The 23,971-nt window shown below is 33.5% G+C and overlaps 1 protein-coding gene across 1 annotated transcript in view; it reads right to left on the reverse strand.

Moving 5' to 3' along the window:
- Positions 1 to 23,971, reverse strand: part of LOC106132258 (protein dachsous) — a 309,280-nt gene that overhangs the window by 32,733 nt on the left and 252,576 nt on the right. The window contains exon 3 of the mRNA XM_060947718.1: positions 1,171 to 1,342. Within this exon, the coding sequence (XP_060803701.1) occupies positions 1,171 to 1,342 (172 nt within the window). The remainder of the gene's footprint in view (positions 1 to 1,170; positions 1,343 to 23,971) is intronic.

A 23,971-nucleotide genomic window follows, 5' to 3' on the forward strand; every position in this document is an offset into this window, starting at 1 on the left:
CTATCATTAAGCCAAACAGCTGAACGTGGCCTTTCAGTTTTTCAAGAATGTTGGCTCTGTCTACCCGGCAAGGGATATAGACGTGAATAAATGTATGTATTTATGTATAAATAAGAAACAACAATTCAAAAATTTCTTTTATAAACGTAATTTTTAGCAACGATTCTATTGTTCCAATTATTTTTTTTTGTGAACTTAGTAAAAACCATACCAAAATGTGTGTCATCACAGTAGCTTATCACAAAAAATTAATATTTAATACCTATAATATTATTCTATTTAAATTGTAAATCATTCCCTCTCTTACGCTAATAATTTATTGACATATTCGACAGCTTAAAACATGTTAAAACCAGTTGTGATAAGACCCACCAGGCTAGATAGTTTAATTGCACTGTGTCACGCTAAAAACCGTATTCTTTATTGTAATTAATAACATAGAGTTGTTTGTCGTACAGACAGCCCGCCTGCTGTTCAATAATTTCTGTCATTTCTTGTTACTAATAACGCTATGCGTAACATTATTTTGTTGTTAATTTCATTCAAAATCCACATTTCAAATTGTCGTATTCTACATACACACACATATAAAACACGTCTTTATCCCTCACGGGGTAGACAGTACCGCAAAGACTGAGAGACCACTCTCAGCTGTATGACTTAGTGGTGAGTTAGGATTACCTATATCCTACTAATATTATAAATGCGAAAATTGTGAGTATGTCTGGATGTCAGTATGGATGTTTGTTACTCTTTCACACAAAAACTACTGAACCGATCATGATGAAATTTGGTATGTAGGTAGCTGAAGACCCAGAATAATTTTTATCCCGGAGTTCCCGCGGGATTGATTCCACGCAAACGAAGTCGCGGGCGGCCTCTAGTAAATACATTATAATGTTTAATAGATATTTGCATTATTGAACTGTGAGGGTCACAAAAACCATGATATAATTCGTAAAATTCTCAGATAATTTACTCATTATAAAAATACGCTCAGGAAGTATATTACATGTGTACATTTCATAGTTTTGTTAGAAACACAGTTATAATATTAAAACAAGTAATTCTCGCTCTCTGAAATCACGATAAATACTTTAGTAAATACGTAAGTAAATACTTTAGTAAAAACTTTAGTAAATACTTTAGTAAAAAGAACTACATATTTACCTCTATCAGAAGCAACCACAGGGAACTCATACTCCTTATTGGTCTCGTAGTCCAAAGGTTCGGAGATGCAAAGGTCGCCAGAGTCAGGTTTGACTGCGAACTGGCGAGTGGCATCACCCAGGGTGTAGTTGACGATAGCGTTGACACCGCAGTCAGGGTCGATAGCCGACATCTGTTGAAGAAAGAAGAAAATAAGTTTATAGAAGATGCTATGGAAAGAGTAATGGCGGATGTCTTAATAAAGGGAGATGTTAACATACAAACATACATATAATCACGTCTATATCCTGTGCGGGGTAGACAGAGCCAACAGTGTTGAAAATACTGATAGGCCACGTTCAGCTGTTTGGCTTACTAATTGAATTGAGATTCATATAAAGTGACAGGTTGCTAGACCATCGCCTAAAAGAAGAATCCCAAGTTTATAAGCCTATCCCTTAGTCGCCATTTACGACATTCATGGGAAAGAGATGGAGTGGTCCTATTCTTTTTTCTTTTGATGCCGGGAACCACACGGCATGATGAGATGTTAAGATTGAAACTATTGGAGAATGTATGAAAAGCGTAACATTGCTCTGCAGCAAATATGCGCTAAAATATAATCACAATCAAATTAAAGAGTAGATAGGTACTATTATGACGAGATGAAATACTTATAAATTTACAACAACAGTTTTTAATTGCACCAAAATACTTTATGTAAGTTCCATGAGATTGTTATGAAAAAAAAACAACCGACGTATTGGCCCCGGTAGGTGTTAAGTGGCAAAAAAAGAACCACACAGCTTCGATAATTAGCCTGAAATCATCTTTCTCTCTTTATCGTTGTATATTACTAACTTGACAACGGCTCTTGATTAATTGCACCTTCGTCCAGTTCAAAGATAAATGGATCTTGCAACGATGCAACATCAGTTCATTCAGAAAAATCAAACTTAGATACAATAACTTTATGACTGAAAATACTTTGAGCGAAGGCGACTTCGAAGCGTGTTAGTTTTAGTAATTTTACTTGAGTGGCCGTGTCTTCATTTCGAGGTCTGACAATGGAAGTTGTTTTGTTTTATGGGGCAAATACCATCGCGGTTGGACGTATTTGTTTAGGCAACTGTAAAGATGCATCATAAGTGGAATAATGGAATAACTTTTAATAATTTCGACAAAGTTTTTTTAGGAACTACGAAAGCACATCGTCTACTTAAATCATCTGTTAATCAATCTGGTTAAAAAGAAGGTTGAAATCACACATCAGAATCAGTTGAAAACTTGAAACAGATTTGCATTTACGAAAATTGGCGTTCCATCATTGGGGCGTAGCACGCAATACAATTGTATTCTGAGAAACACATTTGCAGAAACAATGGCAGACTGTGATCTCCGCTTACTTTATTATTATTGGAGCTCCGATTCGAGTCCCGCTGATTGATGCGGCATCGATATAACTAACTCGCATGCAAACTGGAGAACCAGATTGTCGCAGAATCGGAGGCCTTATTAAGTCCGATTGCAAAATTAAGATTTTGTAGAAGGATAACGTTCAGTACGTTGTGATTATAATGGTATAATTTTTACATGATATTATTTCATAACGTTTTTTTGTGTTTACCAAAATGTATGATTTGTTTTTTTTTAGTAAAATTGTTTTGTTTTGGGAATGGTTATTGAGGGGATGCCTGTAAAACAATATTTCAAGAATAGTATAAAAATATTATCCATTTTTGTCGACAGCAGATGAAATGCCTTATCAGTAGGTACACTTCCATTCCCGAGTTAACTTTGTACTCTCATTAATTTTTATTCAGATATAAAAGAACTTCTTGTGTCAGACATTACAACGACCCCGTATTTTAGTTTTTAATGATGAGATTTTTGATAAGAGTTTAGCGCTCGCCACACACGAAGTGTCCGAACAAGTGAATTTGATTATTTGAGAAATATTAATTAATCTTAGTCCGAAATCGCCAATAAACTTAGCGATCACGATAGGGATTTATAACCCCATAAATAAATAATTAAAGAACATTCAAATTCACGTATCATAAATCCTGCATAAGGAAGTTGTGTAATGAATGTAATAAACGCTATAAATGTTGGAGCACTTGTGAATATGTGAATTGAAGATAAAGTTATGCCGGTTGAACCAGTCACAAATAACAAATGCACAGAGTGACTGATGAACGTAAAAAAAAAACTGAGGTTATAATTTTTACATATAACAAGTATGTTCTATAATCTAAGTAAAAATATCTTAAAAATAATTTTGTTTATTCCAAAATGTTTTATTAATTATCAATATCAGAGTAAAAAGTTCAAAAATAGAAACAATTGAAGAAAATTTAAACATCGAATTAAATATGTCATAACCCAAGCTTCTATTGATCATTGCGAGGAATTCTATTCAAAAGGTGTTTCTACTCTTTCCTTATTTTGCTATACATCAGTACTTAAGTTGTTTTATATTTAAATTTTCAAGCAGTTGACACAGGTTATATCGGCTACCTCTGTAGGAAGATAAGAGCAGCCACAATGAGATTTATTGCACACTCTTACTAACACTGAGGGTACTTAAAAAGATTTTATAAAAGTGTTACATTTAAACGTTTCTGCGCATCTCAATTAGTGCGTTAATGGTGCCGCTAATATTTTAAACTCGTGTTGCTTTGAGGACTCAATCTGATGTGTCATTGATTGCGTTTTAGTGGGAGAATTTATTTATATAGGAGCTGTCATTATATTGAGCGGTTTGATAAACTTTGCTTTAGGAAAATATTGGTATTCTGATATTAATTTGGGGAGTTTCAAAAGGTGGTTTGATTTGATTGTCAGTTTTTTAATAGCATTCTCTGATTTTTTATATGTTGTCTGCGTTAGAATGAAGACTCCAGAAAAACTCGGGATTGTAAAGTTTAAGATTCAGGAATTTGGAATTCTCCTATAAACTGAATTAAATTTGAATCTCAATTTTATGATTAAGCCATTTCACAAATTGTGACCTTTAAGTCTTATCGAGACTATTGCTTGCTTATTCCGTAGGATGATACTCCGTATATATGTATATGTTTGTATTTCTAAATAGCAGCAAAACTGAGGACGAACTTGCAAAGATTTGAAAAGAACCATTCCTTGAACAGTTCTCACAAGAATGCTATTTAAATTCAGAAACTGCATTCAAGTTGTGCTCATCTAAATAAAACGACCAGCTGCCTTGTTTACGCGAAACAAAAAGATAAAATAAATGATTTGTAACTTAAAGATTCTTAGTTCGGCTCAGTAAAGGACATTGTAATTCAGCGTGATTGGCACACAATAATAGTATCAAACATAAGCCATTTAAAAATTGGCCGGTTAAAAAGGAAAAAGGTGGGGACAGAAAATATAAATAATGCGGAATTGATACCTCGTGTTAGGAATTTTAATTCCTTAAATGTATTTTAAACATTTAGTTCCGAAGAACAAGAAAATTGTTACACTGTCCAAATTCTAGGATTTGATTTCTATATTATGGAAGTTTGTTAGCCCAAAGCCTAAATGAAGAATCCCAAGTTTATAAGCCTACCCGCCTTTTACAAAATCCACTGGGAAGAGATTGAGTGGTCCTATTTTTTTATTATGGTGCCGGGAACCGGGAATAGGTGGTAAAAGTGTTAAACACTACTCACCTTCGATCATCATTCATACATACTGGCCACGTTCAGATGTTTGGCTTAATGATAGAATTGAGAATGAGATAGTGACAAGTTGCTAGCCCATCGCCTAAAAGAAGATCATATATTAAATGATCTAATATTTTATTAATTTAGTAATAATTACAATCTGTAGGTTATCCCTCTGTTATTTTATCAATGTCAACTGAAGCGATGCAGATATTAAGAGCAAATAAAACTCTTTGGACAATACCACGGACGATTCCGAAGGATTTGTTGGCCATTAGTTAAACAGGGATGGGCCTTTCTTCATGCATTATGGACTTTATGCCAAAAGTAATAAGAGAAGAGTTACAAAGATTTTTTTGCATAATTAAATGAAAAAAAAATGAGCCGGTTGCTGTCTGACCCGTATTTTGCGTGAATTCCATTACAATTTGCTTATTTTACTGCCGGTTCTCTGGTTTTAATGTGTTTTTTACTACTAAAAGAAAGCGATATCACGCACTAGTAAAAAAATATTGTTTTTATTTGTAATAGGTAAATTGATTGTTTCCTTGGCTTTGTGACTATGTTTATCTACAATGTTAGGGAAAACAACGTAATAACATATTGGACTTACTTTTATTTTCGGAGATTTTGTATACAGTATTTAAATTAAAAGAGATTCACTCAGATATTGTACAAGTTATCAATAACACAGAATTAATTTATGGTACACGCGTCGATGTTTTGGCACAGCGATATCGAAATCTAATTAAAAACGCCCAAAATCGATTAATTAATTTCCCAAAATTTATTTCTCTGTTAATTAAAAATTACCATCGGATGTGCAATTAAAAATTAAATTGTAGAGTTTAAAAATAATGACAGTATAGAAATGAACTAAGGCTCCAGTGGCTCCACCCACGTAATATATCCATTAATAGCCGTTCTCGCGGGAACTTCGGGAAATCTTCTCTTAGAGTGGCATGGGAATAACCAGAGGTTTGGACTGTGTGTATATATGTCAGTCAATTACGTCTTCTATTTAGGTATTTAAAAAAAATATACTTAGATTTCATAGCGCGTCTATAGCAAATGACTAATAAAAATTGTGTTTTTAACTCATAAACTTTTAAAGACACATTGAATTATCACTCGAAACCATCAAGTTGTTGAACTTAAAATGCAGGACGATGATCATAAATGCTCCATTTCTGTAGCCACGCTATTTGTTGTTGCCGCTTCATAGTATTTCTTTAATTGATGCCCTCGTAGGGACTCGGAGTGACCTTTCTTTTGTTATTTTTGTTCATTAAAACATACTGCACTGGCGTACATATTCGCTCCTTTAAGTTTTATTGTTGTTTAAGATATTTCTCTGTTGAATCGATTTTATCTTAAGTCTATGTACCGTGGAACTTATGGCCTGAATAGGGACATGGAAATTTATTTCAGTTTCTTTATAATTAAATACTTTGTTTGACTATAGCAGAGTATAATGGATTTATTTCTACCAAAAACTGAGATGCGGTAAAATGAATATATTAAAGATTATGGTATTAGGTACAGGTTTTCAATCCTGAATTGTGAATTATCATTAAAACAAGATTTTTCAAATACTTTATAGTGTGTGACTACATTTAGAATTGGACGAATTAAAGTCCTTCAAACCTTTTTCCAAGTTAGCTATCCTCTGCTGACAATTTCGTATCGACCTATCTATTCCATACCTACATCTATAATATAAATTGAAGTAGCTATCAACTATTAGTAACTTCAATTTCGTACCTCACAATGCAATAGCATAAAAACACAATTGAGCTAGAAAAAAAATGAAATGGAACAAGATGGAGCGTCAAAAGAATTTCAAAGAATCATTCTGTAAAGGTCACGGCGAAATTTCAATTTGATGTTTCTCAACTAAGTACGCATTGCCGGCTCCCACAGAACTGGATTTAACCGGAACGGTGTGGTGCAAGTTGTAAAAAATGGCGTTTTAGTTATTTGATTACGAAGAGGCGTGATTTTATGTATGTATATTTATATGTTTTATGTACCTATAAATACGCCGCTATCACATATATATACACGCCTCTATCCCGGAGTAGTAGACAAAGACTACATTTTTCACTTGCCACGATCTCTGCATACTTCTTTCGTTTCATCCACATTCATAACTCCCTTTATGAAATCTTAAAACAGGTATTTACCGGACAAATGACACAGATTATACTAGACCTATAGTTGAAGACTTGGATTGGATCGGATATTTTTATATCGTATCGTAGCCAATGGTCGAACCCGGGACCTACAGTTCAGGCAAGAATATATCCATATTATTCTTAAATAATTGGACTAATAATAGAACAAAAAATTTTTTTGTAGATTTGATTTATATAAATTGAAATTAATGAATTGTTATAATTGTAAAAAAATAATAATAAATAATTTTATTGAATCAAATGAATACATAAATACATACATGTAATCAGTATAACAGTTTGCTAGCACATCGCCTTAAAGATGAATCCAAGCTTATAAGCTTATCCTTTCGTCGCATTTCACGACATCCATAAGAACGAACTGGAGGCACGGCTTCAATAAATAAAATTAAAAAATAATAAATTAAAAACTACACTTCCAAATTAATGAATGTTATTATTAATTATCGCTCATCACTTGTACCACACAACACAATAATTTAGAAATGATACAACGCGTCAATTAGCGGTGTGTTCTGTACAATCTCATCGCTTTTTGGATTTCATCATGTGGGTAATCTTCCGTGGTCAACATTAGCAGCGGCCCGTTAGTCAAGTCAAGTCATTTCCGTGCGCGAATAGTTGTTATTTTATAAGTGAAAATAATCCGATTATGATTATAAAGGAATTTGATTTTCAATTGCATTTTTTTTTACCGACTTAGAAATGCTGAAGATGATCTTCTATTGAGTTTCCATTTTTTATTATTAAAAAAAAATTAACATAGATATAATTATTGCCGTGTGGTTCCCGGGACCAATACAAAAAAGAATTGGACCATTCAATCTCTTTCCCATGGATGTCGTTAATGGCGGCTAAGTGAAAGGCTTATAAACTTGGGGTTCTTTTTTAGCAACCTGTTACTATTTGAATATCAATTCTATCATTAGGCCAAACAGCTGAACGTGGCATATCGGTCCTTTCGAGACTTTTGGCTCTGTATAGCCCGCAGGGACATAGACGTGATTATATGTTATGTTTACAATGGTAGAATCTTTATGCTTCACTCATTCGTATGGGATTAAAAAAACAATAATATTGGAATTCAACCTACGCCTACCTTCTCTTAAAACCGCACCTCCGACCTCAAAATGTTTCAATTTTATTTTCACAACTCGTCGCCTCGAAGGTCCGAAATTCAATACGAAAAGAAACAAAAAAAAAACATCGAAAATAAATAAATTCCGAAATAAACTTGACAGTGACTTGTACACTTACTTACATGTACAGTTAAAAGTACATTATTTTAACTTGAAAATACATTATTTCAAAACTTAATGTATTCTTGAGCTTGCAGTGTATCGTGAAGAGTGATTGTGTTGGCGATTTGAGGTGTTCGTAATTGATAGTTAGTTGATTGAAGATAAAATTAATTTTTTAACCGAAATTCACAATATATGCAAAGCTAACAGTCTCGAAACGATTGTGAGGTTCAGCCGCATAGCATCTATATCAGAGATTTAGATACATACATACATATGATCACGTCTATATCCCTAGCATAGACAGAGCATGGTATGTTCAACTAGCTATAAAGTAGCCGTAAAAGTTCACTGAAAAACCCAACCCCTGTATGACCCCTTAGGTGGAACGAGGGGAGGTATTTTTATACCAGTTTTTAAGTGATTAGTATAAAAAAAGAAACATTCATATTTGAGTAATAGTTTTCGCGTTTTGTAAGTACAAACATACAGACAGAAATTAAAAAAAACATATTTCTGGCTTATACTTATAAATAGACTTTTTGGCAATATATTTTAAGTATCGACATTGGTCAGATACTATTTTATTATTATGTATGGATGGATTTATAAAGTCATTGACTTGAGTTACAAGGTGATCAGTGTGAACGCGTTCGCGGAAGAACACGTGACACTTGATACCAGGACGAGTACCCCGTTGTGGTCACGGGGGTAAATACTCGACTGCGCATCTGACTTTATTAACTACATGCTCTTTTTACAGGATTGGGTGTGTACTGGGAAAGTTGCGATAGTTTTTTTAATTTTTTTTTAAATAAAATAAAATTTTTATTTAATACCGGACAAGTGCGAGTCGGGTTTGCGTACAAAGGATAAGGTACGGTTTAGCTTTTCATTAGCGATATTTTTCGCGCGATAAAAACAGTGTAGCGCGTGTCATGCCACGGGGCTGATCGATTTTATCGATTTTTTTTTAATTCTAGGTATATTATTTTTCATATTTTCATTCACTGCATAGTTTTAAAGTTAAGAGGAAGACGGATTTTTGATACTTTGGAAGCAAAAATATTCATAAACCGTTTCGTAAGCTTTGGTCTGCTATTTTTTGAGGAAAATAACTATGGCATTTCCTCTTTGAGCCAGAGATTATTCTATAACAGTATTATAATGATATCACATTCATCCGGAGGACATAAGCGATTTTTATAACACTTTAATTAATCAGAGATAGTAAATGCCGAGTGTTGGCAGTGAATCACCGATATGCTAATAGTTCGCTTTATTTAAAACTCTGCATCAGCATTAAGACTAGCGTTGCCGAACTATCGATAGTTTAACTATCGATAGTTTCGAATATCTTTACTTATCTATATTATTTTAATCCCAATTTACAAAATTAAGTTAAAAATGTATTCTTGACACAGAAATTAAGCTCGAAGTGTGATTTGGGTTCGCGAACGAAGCCGCGGTATAGAAGCAAGTAATATAATACTAAATGGAATGCATTTTTTTGTTTATTCTGTTTTGCCGGACACCACGCGGCAAACTTAACTAGAAGAATTTATTAAGAACATAACATATTTACATATTTGACTGTAGATTTTTATAATCTCTTTAATTACTGTATATCCTTAATTAATTTGAGGCCAATGACCGGATGGATGGCAAGTTTTGGATGATACACATGAATCATTGTACAATTCATTAGTGAATAGTAGTATTTTTTTTCTCTTTATCTATACCAATATTATAAAGCTGAAGAGTTTGTTTGATTGAACGCGCTAATCTCAGGAACTACTAGTTCGAATTGAAAAATTATCTTTGTGTTGAATAGACCATTTATCGAGGGAGGCTTAAGGCTATATAAAATCACGCTTCAACTATTAAAAGCGAAGAAATAATGGAAAATGTGAAAAAAAAAACACGGGGAAAATTATTCACCCTTGAGGGCTTCAATGATGCCACGCGAACGGAGTCGCGGGCACTGTTAGTGAGATATAAAAAGTCTATTGAATATAAGTCTATAATGACTTTAGGTTCTTTTTTTTTCTAAGAGTATTTACTTATTTTTTAAATAACCATACGTCAAAACATGACATTATTTGAATCCTAAGTATGGTTATTAACAATTCTGATTAACTGTTATTCGTGCAAGAATAATATTGTAGCGGAAGCGATGATTCAGCTGGACCGCCCCCAAAGGGAAGATCTTCCGCCAGGCTAGGTGTTATGCCTGGGGAACCGCGGCTCTGACGATGTTGTGTCGGAGGTTGAATATATGCTCACATCCGTGAAATCTTTGCTTGCGCGATTTAGCCTACTCACTGTTAATGGCTGACAGCGTCGTGTGATTGACTGTTGTGACTTGTGGCGTAGAGATGTCGCCACATTATGTTAGCCCACCCTAGAATTTCTAGAAAAGGGGCCTGTCACTAGATACGCCCGTTATAATCCTTTACCGCTAAAGGTAAGATTACAGGTGTTCCTTACGATTTCCCGATTAAATAATTTAACTCAATCGATAACACGATCGATAATGAAATCACCACGATCGGGTAAATAGCTGAATCAAATTGTATACTAAGGGCATGTACTGATGATGCCATATTGGATAAATCCTTTCAACGGTGGTATTTTCATAACAGGTTTTAGCATCATCACCATGGATTTCGTAAAAGGCGACTAAGGGATAGGCTTACAAACATGGGATTCTTTTTTAGGCAAAGGGTTAGCAACCTGTCACTATTTGAATCTCAATTCTATCATTAAGCTAAATAGCTGAACGTGGCCATTCAGGCTTTTCAACACTGTTGGCTCTGTCCACCCCGCAAGGGATATAGACGTGACCATATGTATGTATGAACCGGTTAAGGATGATATAAAATATAATGATAATCTTTAATGATGGTATGGTAATAAAAAAAATGCTGATTATATGACAGCTGCTTCTGCTTCCACGCAGATACATATGTACATATTATCCCTTGCAGGGTAGACAGAGCCAGCAGTCTTGAAAGATAGGCCACGTTAAGCTGTAAGGCTTAATGGTAGAATTGAAATTCAAATAGTAACTGGTTGCTAGCCCATCGCCTAAAAGAAGAATCTCAAGTTGATAAACCTTTCCCTTACTCGCCTTTACGACATCCATGGCAAAGATATCGAGTGGTCCTATACTTTTTTATATACCGGGAATCCCACGTGAAAGGTTAAGTTTATAAGTTTAAAAAAAAATAGTATAAATACCAACATACTCGTAACATGAATATAATTTCTCATCTAGAAAACATACAGATTTACAACTATCGTGAATAATATTGAAAGTAATCTTCGTCCGTTCAGAATGAATGACACGAACATGATATAAAACGAAAACACGTTCATTTCAACGGAATACATTGAGAAATGACAGCTACTCGCAGATCGACGTTCCGTTATCATTTATTTTATGAATAGTGGCAACACCAACTTAAGTAAAAACATATAAACTTATAAATATGTATAAACATCTGTGCCGTGTGGTTTCCGGCAATAATAAATTAGTATAGGATCACTCCATCTCAGTCGTAAAAGGCGACTAAGGGATAGGCTTATAAACTTGGTATTTCTTTTAGACGATGGGCTAGCATCCTGCCATTATTTGAATATTAATTATATCATGAAGCCAAATAGCTGAACATGGCCGACCAGTCTTTTGAAAACTGTTATATATATGGATATAGACGTGACTATATGTATGTATGTAAGGCAAATTACTCATCTCCTCAATTCCTTGCTCTCTGGCTTTTATTGCACAAAAATGTTTTAAATATAATAGCAAAAAAGAAGATGATCCAAATGAAGATCGATAACCCAACATGCGTCTTAAATGAACAAAAAAAAGACCAATCCTTTACAAAGCCGGCAGTACGGCAATTTTACTATCACCGCCATTTACTTACTCGATACAACTTTGTCGCTTAATAAAATTATTATTTCTAGATTCCAAGCGAATATCGCACTTAGTAATAGGAATCTTAGTACACAGCGACCATTAGTATTATCTCATTATTCAGTACCAGGTATAAATCTCGCTAATGCTTCCATATCTTATAAATCTTTAGCCGGCTGCTTAATTAGAATGAGCTGCGCGCGTATGTCTCTTGCGATATTGGATTATGGAAAGCGGGCGATGTGTGTTTTTTTTAAATAAAGCTAGTTGCTCTTCAAGGCTCCGACCTCTAGTCACAGAAGTGTAATAGAAGGCGTATATTGTAATTTTAATATCTGTAATCAAATGATGATTTAGTTCAAGATATTTTACCGATTTGATTTAGGTACATCTTTTTGGTAAAATTGTAGTTGCCATTGTTAACATTCACATGTATATTTATTTAATTTAGTAATTAAGATGAGACCGCATAATTTTATGTGTAGGTATCTAGAATTCTTGTATAAAGATTTATCGTCTAAAATATTAACAAAATTACATTGGAACTTACCAGTAGACTGTATAACAGTAACTATTGCCAAGAATCCATATCGTCTTAACTCTTTCATCCAAGGAGTCATTGATCAGATTCAAATTTATATGATGAGGTAGATATATTAGGTAGAGGCAGAATAAAATAACTGTTTAAGTTGACAATTTATGATCATCACTAAATAAAAAAAAAACATAATCTTATCAATTATGAGGCATTTTCTGGCTTTGTTATAATGATAATTTTCAAATCAAGTAATAATAATACAAGTACATATACGTGTTGTATAAAGTCCTTACAGAATTCAATCAGATGGTCTTATTTTCGAAACTTTGTTTGTATAATTTTTAATTGTTAACTTTTAACCATTTATCTGTTAGTTAAATTTAGCTATTATTACTCAGCTATAATTTACTGCGGTAAAAAGCTAGTCATTAATAACGCAAGTGTCATATTAAAGGATACAATTTGAAATGTCCGCATTATACATGAATTTCAAGGGAATATTTGAACTACCGTATCCATTAATCTTAGCTGCGTCTATAAATACACAATGAAACATTACACCACCGTATGAGAGATGGTGGGTGCCCGACACGGAAGACCCGTATGTTGATTCTGAAAGCAGAATTTGTAACATTATATATATACATATATCACGCCTTTATCGTGGAAAGTGCCAACAGTCTCGAAAAGACTGAAAGGCCACGTTCAGATGGATGGCTTAGTGATGAATTGAGATTAGATAGTGACAGGTTATAAGCTATCTTCATTAACTTAAAATCTCCACGCGAAGACAAGCAGCTACCACATGTGTTTTTTGTCGTTACAAGAACAGCATGTAAACTTGCACTTAATGAATATGCCTTTATTGTATCCGAAAACGATGAAGTGATACTATTCTGAAGTGCCGAGAACCACACAGCACTTTGGTATAAAGTAATAATATTCTGCATAATCAATTCGCCTAAGACGCTACCTTGAGGTACCCCATCGCAATATTCATGGTATTCCCACTGTAAGCTACCGTTATCTGAATTCATACATTGGTGATACGAACCAGGCTGGGAAAATCTTCATCTTATCTCGTTTCTGTGTAAATAAACTATAAATGAAAATGTAGCGCACTCATTTTAATACAAAAGTATATTTGTCTAATGTAGTGTATTGATAAATTCGATATATCCACTGATATTACAAGCCTAAATGCAATTTTATTTATGGAAATTCAAAATTTTTTAACTTATTTTATCTTATATGTAAAATTTTGTGTCACAATGTTCGTTCCCTTACTTCTCCGAAACGGCTTGACCGATTCTCATGAAATTTTGTGAACATATTGAGTAGATCTGAGAATCGGCCAACATCTATTTTTCATATCCACAAAATTATGAGATTATAAAAAATCATATTGCACTAATTACATAATAAGCTTGTCTTAAAAAAAAATTGAGAGCAAAATTATAATTGACCTAGTGGCCTAGTTAAAATCATACCTACTAACGATGATTCGAATATAACTAATCCTAAACAGGTAATTTTGTGAAAGTGGACCTATTTAAATTCACCGTTAGGACTATTTAACATTGCTACATTAGCTAGCCCACAGACCTTTATTCCAGGCCTTAGGCTTAACGATAACCCGGTTTGAGAAGAGCTACAATGACCATCATTGATTTTCATTTCTTGGGGCGTTTAAACCTATCAGTATTTCATAGCACACTAGTTAAGACCTAACTTAAATGCCTGGTAATAATATCAGAATGTTATTGCAATTGATTGTCTATTAATTTATACGATAATGAGAATAATAACGGAAATAGTTTTATTACTAACAATAAAATATCTAATCGACATTTATAAGTTTTTAATAAGCAGAATTATGAACGATATATGTATATATGTCTATGATTGAGCTAGATATGTACAAGACAATACTAGACGAGAATATCTATTATCGAGCTCTGCAAGACAAAAAGTTGATTTTTGAAAAAAAAATTGCTCAGCCAGGGAGAATGGTATGACATCGTCTAAATAAATTATCTTTAAATAATACTATTATTATATTATCTTCAAGAGTTTACAGTTAAAACTTTAAAATTTTTACGAAACCTCACTCATAAAAATTAAACCTTCTGTCCAACATGATGAAACATTATGTAATCGTATAATTTACTTATGGAAAATAAATCTTTAATAAGGAAATCATTTGAGAAACATCAAACAAAGGTAAATATATTATCTTATATTTTAATTTATATAACTTATTCTGGAATTCATCACATTATATAACTGATATTATATTAATTAAAGAAACGCTAGAATCAAAAAAACATTATAAATAAGAGTTTAATGTCGCATAGACCCAAGTTTAAGAATTTTATAAATGGGATACTATACTTTATAAACATCATCACTACATATTATAAAACAAAGTCGCCCATTTTGTCTGTAGTCCCTTCGTATGCATAAAACTTTAAAACTACGCAACGGATTTTGATGCGGTTTTCACTAATAGAAAGAGTATTTTCTCCGACAGGTTTTTATATATAATTGAAATACATTGAAACTATATTAGCTGAGTTATAGCGATTTATGTCCAAGAAGTCAGAAAAAAAATCTAATTGAAGATTGCATTTGTGCGTGCGCCGCTTATACCGTTGGATACAAGTAAGAACAATGTATAGCAAAAACATTGGTCTTTATTAGTTCTACAAAAAAGTCCGTGATGACATATATCCAGCTTTTTTATTTAAGTCACAAAAACTACTTTTCTGTATTAAAAAAACATTTAATTCGTTGGGTGATGTTTAACTGGTGATATAACCAATAATACATATATCCTTATCAAAATAAGTAAGTTCATCATCACGAGCATTTAATTTAGATTATTTTTGCAGTTTACAGTGTGTTATTTAGACATATAGTTTAGGAGATATCAGTATTGCGGCACGGTACGGGCCGGCCGCGGCGGCGGGGGCAGCGTCCCTATAAAGAGTCACAGAAACCAAAAAACATTTTAATATTTTAAACGCGGTTAAGGGAAAGAGAAGTTAGTGTGAATTGAAAATTAGTATCCAATATGTGTTGGTGCGTTGACTGTATTTGTCGAAGTAGCGGGATACACGCAAACGAAGTTGCGCGGGTCAGCTAGTATTTTTATAATCCAAAACCTATTCCACTCATATAATTCACCTGATGTGACGACTGTCAACCCATCATTGATACTAGTTTCAACAATGATTTACCTCTGAGAGAAGCTCCGTTAGCAAACTAATTTTATTAATAGCTACAGCAACTGACTTGAAAAGTAATAACTGTACTACCTGCTGCAAGTCTCAGTGCTCTTAGTTATTGAATTAGAATATATTGCTATTGGCTGTAGAGTAAATGGATGTGGTATACTGAGCGATACTTGTAACTCTGTTCTATTTTAATTGCTAATTTATCAATTCACGTGAACTTTATTGTACTGTGTGGTTCCCGGCACCAATACAAAAAAGAATACAACCACTCCATCTCTTTCCCATGGATGTCGTAAAAGGCGACTAAGGGATAGGCTTACAAACTTGGGATTCTTTTTTAGGCGATGGGCTAGCAACCTGTCACTATTTGAATCTCAATTCTATCATTAAGCCATTCGTGGCCATTCAGTCTTTTCGAGACTGTTGGCTCTGTCTACCCCGCATGGGATATAGACGTGACCATATGTATGTATGTTTATTATATATTTATGCTTTCCAAATCTAACATCATCTGTGTCAAAGATTCCCCCATTGGCAGGTTGAAAGTGATGTACATCCAGTTACTTTCTTTAAACGTATCTACATAAACTTACAATGTACACATTTCTAACGATATAAATATTTTTTGCATTGGTAATGATGTAACCTCTGCAACAATTTTTTATTAATTAATTAATTCAATTATAACAATAGAGCTTCTCCTATCAATCTCCTTTATCAAAATCAAGCTAGATGTAAAGTTATTACAGTAGAAACTTACTCACAAAAAACTTAAATCAACTGACAATTCTAGTACCATACAGCAAGGTTTAGCTGTAGGTGGCAAAGCGACCAGTCTTAAGAGGCATTTGTGGGTCATTCCATTACTCGGTATGATTAACATCCTAGGATGTTTAATTGAAAACCTAATGCTTGATTTACAGTCCGATGCTTTTAATTAGAATATTTACTAGTAATAGCAAAGTAACGGAGATTTATTAGGTGTTACTGTGAGGTATGAATTGCAAAATGTTTTGAATTAATACCTTTAATTGGACTATGTGAATGTCCTTGCGAAACTTGTGGCTAAACATTTTCGTGTTGAATTGTTTTGTGTTATAGAAATAGTCATTGCTGTTGCTTTGATGATAAATGGTTGAGAAATAGTGTTTACTTCAGGGTGAACGCTGTACAGACCAATCTGGTTAAAAGACGGATAAATGATCAAATACGAGATCCTAATTTAAAGCTATACATATGTACATTATAATCATGTCTATATCCCTTGCGGGGTAGGCAGAGCCGGCAGTCTTGAAAAAACCAATAGGTCATGTTCAACTGTTTCGCTTAATGATATACATACTTAATTGAGATTTAAATAGTGACAGGTTGCGAGCCCATCGCCTAAATTGAATTGAATTTTTTAGGAAAAAAATAAACGCTGTATAAAAGAGTGATTTCCTAGTGACATAAAATTAAGATCTTAAATTTTTTATATAATTTCAATTGACTCATCCAACAAAACACCATATACAAGTTGCATTAATCGCTTACATAGAAGTCGGTACTGGTTTATGACCTAAAGTAGGAACTTTAAATGTTTTCTCGGATTTCTTTAATGATACCACACTCGGATCTTTACCATTAAATTTCCAATTGAAGGAACCAGAAGTTGTATTAGTTTTTATTACATCTCTTACTTGTTTCTTGAAACTATTTTCTAATTAAGCCACTTCATCTCTACTGAGTTTTGTAAAAACGCTTTGATTTGCGACTGGATTGATAAAGGAATTGATATAGTGATTGATAGTATGCAAAAACATAGGTATTTGAGGTATTTATAATGTATATTATGTATCTTGTATGTATTTATACATTTTTTTTGTATTTTTCAGTATGCGCACTTTATCGCACCACCAACTTAAAGTTTTTTCTGTTAGGTCAGCTGGTTGACTGGTAGAGAATGCCGAACGGCACAATTATATAGGTATTATTTATTTTATGTGTATATTATAATATAACATACCTACGTACACATACTATGTTTAAATCTATTCTATATATTATTTTATTAAGCATGTATATAATTGTTTGAATTGAGTTAAAAGCAACCAAAAGACCTCCATAATATTGAAATGCATGATGTTCTCCTACATCTATTAGCAGAAATGAATCTCGATTCTATCATTAAGCCAAACAGCTGAACGCGGCTTATCAGACTGTTGGCTCTATCTACCCCGCAAGGGATAAAGATGTGATTATATGTATGTAAATAATTCGCTATATCGTGAAAGTTTCACTGAACAAAGCAAGGGAGCAGCTGAACGTGGCCTATAGTCTTTTCAAGACTGTTGGCTCTGTCTACCCCGCAAGGGATATAGCCGTGATTATATGTATGTATGTATGTGAAAGTTTCAAGGTCAAGAGTAGTTCCTATCAGAATTTCTCAATCACTACTTGATAGAAAGCAACTGTATCAATATTCATTAAGCAGTATATATTTGTCTACAATTATAACTCCTACACGCGGTAATGCGGTCGTTAAAATTGAAAGTATTACAAAAGCTTAAATCTACATACGTTTTGCAATAAACGAATAAAGGCTGGTTTACACGAAGATGTTATGAACTTGTTTTTATGAGCGCAATATTTGAATGTTATGAAGTATGATTATTTATTCAGTTTCGCTATATTTTAATTTGTAGCAAATATGGATATTTATAATCTTAACTACTACTACTAATCTACCACTACTTACTAATCCCATTCACAACTTATATTATAAATGCGAAAGTAAGTTTATTTGTTTGTTTGTTTGTTACCTCTTCACGGGTTATCTTCTTGATATATAACGTATATATAATTAAGAGTCTGGAGAAGGACATGGGGTACATCCTGGTATAAACTATAGTTCCCGTGGGATTTGCGGAAAACCTGTTTACTTTTAAAGGTGGCGCTAAATTCATTGCATTTGGTAGGTGGCGTTAAATTCGAAGCTCTTTATTGTTAAATGGCGTAAAACTTAAATTCGTCGCTTTTTGTAGATGACTACGATGCTAAATTCACGCGAGCGAAGCTACGGGTAAAAGTTAGTAGGTTATTAGAAAATCTAATAGTAACTAGAAGAATAAGCTCGTGTAGAACTGGCATTAACTGTTAACAATACCACACTCAATAATATTTGACTTTGTGAACAGAGCCTATTATGAGTTTATTTTTTATGTTAATTTTTTTTTGCTAGCAACTATAGTAGGTATTATTTTTATGCAATTCTTTGATCCCTTGTAAGAACAATAATTTGGGGGAGTTTATAAAATTTGGTGATAATTTTAATTCTCATATTTTTTTTCATTGGTATAAACCAGCTCTGTTTAATTTTCTGCTGTTGACTGTACATAAGAAATAATTGCTTAAATGATGCATTGATTGATAACATATTATTATTTGGTTATTGATAAATACTTTATTAAAAAATAATATTTATTTAATTTGCATATTTTTTTTTATTATTAGGTAGATACTTTTATATAATTCACACGTTTCACAACAAAATATATGTGAATGGCGCATTCTTAGATTTCGTACAAATAAATTTACAGCCACGGCTAATGCGGCTAACGCAAACAAAACTCATAGTAACAGCGCAGGATATGACGAACAATAGTTACTATTCATCGCTAATAACGTTTCTTGAGAAGGGAAAAACCATGTTAAATATATCTCGTTGGCTTTTGAGTAATTTTATGTTTGACAAACATTACTTCCTGTGGGAACTCATTTATTTAAAGAGTTTATGCACGCAAGTAAATACGTTCGCTGATGGCTGTACAGATATAAAATGCCTACATTGCATGGTACATTTCAATAATTACTGAGTACGCGGGTTTGAATCCCGCGCCAAATAACACGACTTAGTATGCAAGACCTACTAATGAACCAATGTGAGTTTTAGTTATTTGGAATAAATAAATTTACTCTAAGTTAAGTTAACCGTAGTTTAAAAGGAGTTTAACTGATGAACCGGTGTTCAGAATTTGACAGTTATCAAAACAATCGAAATGATATACTTACTGCCGTTAAAAAGACCTCAGATATCGAGCATCATTCATTTGAAATTGAAGCAAATATATTTTCATTTGGGGATTAAGCTACTACTAAAGAAGATTATTAAAATGAGAGAGAGAGAGAGAAAAGTAATAGAAAAGAAAGAGAAAAAACTGGGAAAGCGCCAAGATTAAAAAGATGTTTGAAGATAAGAGTAAGATATAAACGGGAAACGGATAATATATACATTCATATAATCACGCCTCTTTCTTAGACTGGTAGGTAAATACAATTCTACATACATATAGTCACGTCTATATACCTTGCGGGATAGGCAGGGCCAACAGTCTTAAAAAAGACTGATAGGCAACATTCAGCAGCTGAAAGACTTAATGATAGAATTGAGATCCTAATAGTGACAGGTTGCTAGCCCATCGCCTAACAGAAGAATCTCAAGTATATAAGCCTATCCCTTTGTCCCATTTACGACATCCATGGGAAAGAGATGGAGTGGTTCTATTATTTTTCGTTTTGGTGCCTGGAACCGCACGGCAAAGACATTCCTACATACAACAATTCCTACATAATTCATTTACTACATCTATACTTATTCGTCAATATTTACATGCAAACTCGTCAGTCTTCAAGAAATTATAGTTGCTATTAAATGTGATAGCACATCTATTAAAATTAATTTCACTGCGCAACCATCAGATATTATTATTAGGTCATCGATACTCAATAAATAACCAATTGATAAACATAATTTTCAGTCAACGCATAATTGCATGCTATTAGAAGATGTAGATAAAGTTAGCGGTGAAAGAAAGGGGAGACTAAGGAGAAGACATAGTGTTGTAAAAAGGCTCGGGTTTCAAGCTGATTTTTTATTTAAGACCTTAAAAAAGGCAAACGAACATACATAAAATCATGCCTTTTTCCCAGGCAGAGACTACATCTTTCCTCTTGCCACGATCTCGGCATACGTCTTTCGCTTCATCCACATTCATAACTCTCTTCATGCAAGCTCGGCGGTTTCGGGTACTCTTGACCTGACCTTTTGCCAGGACGTCTATTTGACGTTTCAATTCAATCATTCACGGGTTTACAAAAACCTAATTGAAGAAATTCAGTGAAAAATGGGATACATGTTTTTATTGATAGTTTTGAGTTTTAGTCGCTTCATCGCCAACGATAGGCAATTTAATAAATAATTCACCTAATAATTTTGTATACTTAGTTCAATTTAAGATCTCATAAAAGCAAGAAAGATAATAATTGCATTTTTTGAATTTTAGCAAAATATAAAACTATATATAAATTGTTAAGGAAAATTGTTAAGGAAAACTCAGTTTTGATGTCAAAGCAAGAAAGAGAAATCATTTAATTATATTTTAATTTTTACCAAAATATAAAACTATATAAATACAACATATTCCTTAAAGAAAACTTAGGTTTGATGTCAGTTTTAAATTTTATCTACTCCATAAACGTCAGGCTCACAACTAGTACAATTTAAGATGAGTCTCGAAACACGTTTAACAACTTCGCATCACTATTTATCTGAACTGGTGATAGTGTTAATTGGTAAAAGCCTGATTGAAGAATGAAAGCAGGTCCAGTACAAGGAAGTTTAATATCTGATTTGATAGTCGGTGAATGGTTTAATGAATAGTGGCGTAGCGATAATGGCTACGTAGCGATGTTGACTGATTCGTTTTGATATTACAATGAGGATTGTGAATTGTGTATTGACAGAGGGTAGAGGGATCAGATACAGATTAAAACTAGCGTTCGATTGCAGCTTAAATTAGGCTAGAAAGCTGACGTCATTAGCATATTCATGATTACATTTGCTAAAGTTAGTCACCAAAAACTTTGATTCCAAGATCCATTGATTCAGAATAAATAATCAAAAGACCCAACATGAGTTGTCAAAATTGTTTAAGTTAATTTTTTTTTATATTTTGGTAAAGGGTCAGGTCAAAAGTGCCCGAAACCGCCGAGCTTGCATGAAGAGAGTTATGAATGTGGATGAAGCAAAGGAAGTATGCAGGGATCGTGGCAAGTGGAAAGAGGTAGTCTCTGCCTACCCCTCCGGGAAAGAGGCGTGAGTTTATGTATGTATGTATGTATTTTAGTATTCAACATACATACATACATACATATAATCACGTCTATATCCCTTGCGGGGCAGACAGAGCTAACAGTCTTGAAAATACCGATATGCCACGTTCAGCTGTTTAGCTTACTGATAGAATTGAGATTCATATAAAGTGACAGGTTGCTAGCCAGTCGCCTAAAAAAAGAATCTCAAGTTTATAAACCTATCCCTTAGTCGCCTTTAACGACATCCATGAGAAAGAGATGGAGTGGTTCTATTATTTTTTCTATAAGTGCCGGGAACCACACGGCTCTATACAAAAACAGAAATAATTGCCCGCAACAGATACATATATAAGCAATAACTAGTCGAACCGAAACAACACAATACAAACAAACATACAGACAGAAAAACCATAAAACTTGTTGACTGACAATACAATAACCCAAATGGGATGGCCTTATCACAAATTCCATAACCAATGTGAACCGACTTAAGGCTGACTCTCCACTGAGAGAGATGCGTTAGTTTGTAACAGACACACAAATAAATCTATATAAATGAGAAAACTAATTGACTAACTGCTGCTGCAAAACGTTGGGTCTAGAAATTTAAATATTATTTACCAAATAAATATTTTTTCTTTCTTTTTTTTCTTTCTTTCAAAATTGAAAATTTAGCATGAGGTCCTATTTGTGGTCTAGGAGTGTACTGACAGAGGATTTCTGCGGAAACGGAATTAAACGGAAGTTTTTGTATCATCTCGAGAGCCCTGGGCATAGTTTAGTAGATCAATGAATATAAATTTATCAATCAATAAATGGTGGCGCCGTGTGGTTCCCGGCACCAATACAAAAAATATTAGGACCACTATGAAATAAGTAACATGGCAATAATAATTAATCCTGCTAATATTATAAATGCGAAAGTTTGTGAGTATGTCAGTATGTTTGTTATTCTTTCACGCAAAAACTACTGAACCGATTACGATGAAATTTGGTAAGTAGACACGTCTTAAACCCTTGCGGGGTAAACAGAGTTAACAGTCTTGTAAAGACTGATAGGCCACGTTCAGCTATTTGGCTTTAAGATAGAATTGAGATTCAAATAGTGACAGGTTGCTAGCCGATCGCCTAAAAAAGAATCCCAAGTTTGTAAACCTATCCCTTAGTCGCCTTTTACGACATCCGTGGGAAAGAGATGGAGTGGTCGTATTCTCTTTTGTATTGGTGCCGGGAACCACACGGCAATAAATATAAAATTTCACAGATAATATCCCGCAGCGCATGCGCATATGGACACGCGCCTTAACGTACACATAGTATCAAACTTAAGTACACACCGCACGTCTCAGTTATTTAGTTAGACACGGCAAAAAAGGCCACTCCGCATCATTAGTGGCCGAATGTACTGAGTGACATGAACGTCTTATTCGCCGGGGAACGCATAAATAAGAAGCCACAGAGTGAAATATTAGATGCAAACGTACGCAAAAATGTCCGCCATTTTCATACCAGTTTGGCTCGGCTTGGGAACTTCGAAGTTACGAAAGTTAGGTACGTATGTATTTTAATAATATTTTGCAAATGTTTAACTGTTAATCATACATAATTGTTCATTTTGGACAGCGCTAGTGTTGTTTATTAAAAAAGTTTATGTGTGTTTACTATTTTTTTTTTCTGCGTTTGACAAGTCTTTTGTAAGACTGGACTCCTTTCGTAATTAAAGCTAAAACAACTTATAAAAAAAGATGTTGATGCTATGCAGGGACTGTACAATTTGTAAATTAAATTTTTGTTATTAATCATCTTTTGAAATATGTACTTAATTTTTTTTTCAGATGTATGAAGGAAGACAAATCTTATGTTCATCATCGA

This window comes from Amyelois transitella, chromosome 14, assembly GCF_032362555.1.
Source record: "Amyelois transitella isolate CPQ chromosome 14, ilAmyTran1.1, whole genome shotgun sequence".
NCBI lineage: Eukaryota > Metazoa > Arthropoda > Insecta > Lepidoptera > Pyralidae > Amyelois > Amyelois transitella.